At 51.8% G+C, this 4,314-nt stretch overlaps 1 protein-coding gene across 1 annotated transcript; it reads right to left on the bottom strand.

The window, feature by feature from the left end:
- LOC107633126 lies at positions 1,260–2,591 on the bottom strand. The gene is made up of 2 exons (XM_016336760.1): positions 2,235–2,591; positions 1,260–2,093 (listed from the first exon to the last, which is right to left on the bottom strand). The coding sequence occupies exons 1-2, from the start codon at positions 2,589–2,591 to the stop codon at positions 1,260–1,262; spliced, it is 1,191 nt and encodes a 396-aa protein (XP_016192246.1).

Below are 4,314 nucleotides of genomic sequence, written 5' to 3'. Positions count from 1 at the left end.
GGCTGTCGTTTACGAGTACGATCTCGTGAGGTACGTGTTGGAAGATAATAGATGGAAGAATTTGGACAAGTAAGAATTAGTCGTTAGCTAGACAAGTTTATGAACACAATAGGCATTTGATAAAGGTGAATAATTGGGAATTAACATTTGATCAAGGCAAAACTCTACCCAGCTTATTAGGTCGCTTGGTCGGTGAGCCCAAGCTACGAATAGAATCTCCTCAGGTTACCTGCGTTCCATGTTCTCGGGATCTCCCTGCCGTCGAGTCTTTCCAGCTTGTAGGCGCCTTTGTCGAGCACTTCTTTGATTCTGTAGGGACCTTCCCAATTTGCCGCCAGTTTTCTTTCTCCTGGGGTCGGTAAACCGACGTCGTTGCGTCGTAAGACGGGGTCTCTTTCCTCAAAATCCCTCCTGAGGACTTTAGTGTTGTAGCGTAGAGCTATTCTTTGTTTTAATGCTGTTTCTGACAAGTGGGCCATCTCTCTGGTCTCTTCCACTAGGTCCTTTTCCACCACTTCGTCTACTCCTGCGAGAAGTAGTCGTGGACTCGGTTCACCGATTTCCACGGGTATCACTGCATCGACCCCGTACGTTAGGCAAAAGGGGGTTTCCCCGGTGGAGCTTTGCTCGGTTGTCCGGTAGGACCAGAGGACCGAAGCGAGCTCGTCGGCCCATGCGCCTTTCTTGCTATCTAAGCGTTTCTTGAGGCCTAATAGGATGACTTTGTTTGCGGACTCCACTTGTCCGTTTCTCTGGGGATGTTCTACTGAGGAAAACTTTTGTTTTATGCCCAGGCCGGTGAGGAATTCCGTGAACTTCTTATCAGTGAACTGCGTCCCATTTTCCGAAATGACGACCTCCGGGATACCAAAACGGGTTATCACTTGTCTCCACATGAACTTCCTGCAATTGGATGAGGATATGCTGGCTAGTGGTTCAGCCTCTATCCATTTGGTGTAGTAGTCGATGGCGACTATGAGATATTTAACTTGTCCTGGGCCAACTGGGAAAGGTCCTAAGAGGTTGACTCCCCATTGAGTGAAAGGTCATGTAGATGTCAGAAAACTCAGCTCGGAAGCCGGCGCTTTGTGGAAGTTGGCATTTTTTTGACACTTTACGCATTTCCTGACAAATTCTTTGGAGTCTCTCATCATTGATGGCCAGTAATATCCAGCTCGGATGAGCTTCCTTGCTAGGGCTTTGCCCCCGATGTGGTGGCCGCAGCATCCCTCGTGGACTTCTCTAAGTACATAGTCCGTCTAGTCGGGATGTAAGCACTTCAATAGGGGTTGGCTGAGCCCCTTTCTGAATAGTTGCCCTTGTATGATTGCGTATCTGGCTGCCTCCCTTCTCAACGTTTTGGTTGCTTTCTCATCGTCAGGTAACTTGCCGTGTTCCAGGAAGTTTGTGATGGGGTCCAACCAGGAGGGGCTTGACTCCGTCAAATGGAGGGCAACCGTTGGTTCCTTTACCATGCCATGGATGAGAGACCGGTTGCCCGTTCCTGGCTTCGTGCTCGCTAGTTTAGACAGGAGGTCTGCCCGTGTGTTCCTTTCTCTTAGGACGTGTTGGACCGTGACCTCTTGGAACTGCCTTGTCCATTCTCTAACCTTTTCCAAATATTTTTGTAGGAGGGGGTCCCTGGCTTGATAGATTTCGTTTACTTGCGAGGTGACGACTTCTGAGTCGCTGCATAATTCCAGCTTTGTTGCCCCGACTTCCCGAGCTAGTGTTAGTCCACCTAAGAGGGCTTCATATTCCGCTTGATTATTCGACACGGGGAATTTGAACTTGGTCGACTGCTCGTAAATGACTCCCTCCGGGCTCTCTAAGATGACCGCGGCTCCCCCGGACGTTTGGTTGGAGGCACCGTCTACGTGGAGCCTCCACCGTGTGCCCGTTTCTTCGGGGGGATCACCCGTTACCTCTGCCAAGAAATCTTCCATCACCTGCGCCTTGATCGCATGTCCGGGCTCATATTGCAAGTCATATTGGGAGAGCTCAATGGCCCAGGTCATCATCCTCCCAGCCAAATCAGGTTTTTGGAGTACTTGGCGAATTGCTTGGTCCGTCCTCACGACTACGCGGTGTCCCTGGAAGTATTGCCTCAACCTTCGGGAGGAGGTCAGGAGTGTGAGCACCAGTTTTTCCAATTTGCTATACCTCAGCTCTGCTCCTTGTAGAGCCCTGCTTACGAAGTAAATCGGTTGCTGAGATTTCCCTTCTTCTCATACGAGCGCTGCCGCAAGCGCTTCCTCTGTTATTGCTAAGTAGAGATAGAGTGGTTCTCCGGCCTTGGGCTTCCCGAGCACCGGGGGTGTCGCCAGGATTTCCTTGAAGTGGTTGAATGCTTCCTCACACGCTGGGGTCCATTCAAATGCTATTCCCTTTTTCATCAGGTAAAAGAAGGGTAAGGCTTTTGCTGCCGATGCGCCGAGGAAGCGGGATAACGCCGTCAGCCTTCTCGCCAAACGTTGGACGTCTTTGATACAACCCGGGCTCTTCATCTGAAGAATCGCTTGACAATTCTCTGGGTTGGCCTCTACTCCCCTTTGGGTGATCATGAATCCCAAGAACTTCCCGGCCTCCATGGCAAAGGCGCATTTGAGCGGGTTGAGCCTCATGCCGTGTTGTCGGAGGGCCGCGAACACGTCCCCCAGGTCGCCTAGGAGATCATCAGGCCATGTGGTTTTTGCAAGGATGTCATCCACGTAGACTTCTACTGTCTTGCCTATGAGCTCACTGAATATCTTGTTCATCAGTCTCTGGTATGTGGCGCCGGCGTTTTTCAAACCAAATGGCATCACCTTGTAGCAATAGATCCCTCCTGGTGTTATGAACGTTGTTTTGTCCTCGTTGGGTCGGTGCATCGGTATCTGATTGTACCCGGAGTAGGCGTCCATGAAGCTCAGATAACGGTACCCCGCCGCCGCATCGACAAGTGCGTCAATGTTGGGGAGGGGATAGCAGTCTTTGGGACATGCTTTGTTGAGGTCGGAATAGTCTACATACATTCTCTACCTCCCATTGTGCTTTTTTACCAAGACCACGTTCGACAGCCACGTCGAGTAGTCCAGCTCTCGGATGAACCCTGCTTCAAGGAGGCTAGCCGTCTGCCTGGCCACCTCGTCTGCCCTTTCCTGTGACATTTTCCTCCTCCTCTGGGCCACTGGTTTAGCTTCCGGCTTGACGGCCAGATGATGTGACATGAGTTGGGGATCTATCCCTGGCATGTCAGCTGGCGTCCACGCGAAGAGGTCGTCGTTGGCTCTGATCATCTCCATCAAAGGTTCCTTTAATTCATGGGGGAGGTTTCTGTTTATGAACGTGAACCTCTCCTCCCCGTCACCGACCCTAAATTTTTCCAAGTCCCCTTCTGGCTCAGGCCTGGGCTTGTCATCTATTCTGGCATCCAGGACGGCAAGGAAAACCCCGGATGCTTCTTTGGACTTTTTCCTAAGAGAGAGGCTGGCGTGGTTGCAAGCGACTGCCGTTTCCAAGTCTCCTCTGATGGATCCTACGGATCCGTCATCAGTAAAAAACTTCATTACGAGCAGCCTCGTACTAATCACTGCCCAAAAGTCGTTGATGGTTTTTCTCCCCCAGGATGATATTGTAAGCTGTGAAATCTCCTAAGACAACAAAATCGGCCATTACCGTCCTTCGTCTCTGTCCTTGTCCCAAGGAGGTCGGGAGTGAGATGATCCTATCTGGCTTAATGAAGTCGTCACCCAACCCTACCACACCGTGCTGGTGGGTCGCCAGATCGGCATCGCGCAGTCCCAAGGCATAAAAAACGTTACGAAACATGATGTTCGAGTCCGTCCCTGTGTCTACCAGGATCCTTTTGACGAGGCCGGTTCCGACTCTGGCCGTGATAACCATGGGGGGACTTTTCGGTACCTCGTCAAACCATTGGTCCTCGGGGCCGAAGGAGATGGATGGGAGCCCCCGAGAACTTCTAGCGGATGAGAAGGAGACCGCCAGGATCTTGGCATCTTTCTTCTATGCCGATTTTGACCTCGGGGCGGAATTCCTTGCTGTTACTACGTTCACCACCGTGAGACCGTGGTCGTCCCCCTCTGGTTCTTGACGTCGTCTTGTGGCCCGGGACCTGTCCTCGCCATCGTGGTCCCGATTCCGTCTCCTCGGCTCCCTTATGAGGTGGGAGAAGTCGGCAAGCTTTCCGTCCTTGATTGCTTGCTCCAGGGCGTCTTTTAGGTCGAAGCAGTCTTGGGTCTTGTGCCCGTATCCCTTGTGATATTCGTAGTAAAGGCTTTTGTTTCCCCCCGTCCTGTCCTTCAGAGGTCGGGG

This window comes from Arachis ipaensis, chromosome B03 (genome assembly GCF_000816755.2).
Source record: "Arachis ipaensis cultivar K30076 chromosome B03, Araip1.1, whole genome shotgun sequence".
Lineage (NCBI taxonomy): Eukaryota > Viridiplantae > Streptophyta > Magnoliopsida > Fabales > Fabaceae > Arachis > Arachis ipaensis.
Note: the sequence above shows the minus strand (reverse complement) of the source record. Positions and strands in the feature narration are given on the sequence as shown.

Coding starts and splice junctions, on each gene's coding strand:
- LOC107633126 (XM_016336760.1), bottom strand. CDS start 2,591: ATGGAGGCCGGGAAGTTCTTGGGATTCATGATCACCCAAAGGGGAGTA. Junction 2,094..2,234: donor AAGCGCTTGCGGCAGCGCTC/GTATGAGAAGAA, acceptor CAATACTTCCAG/GGACACCGCGTAGTCGTGAG.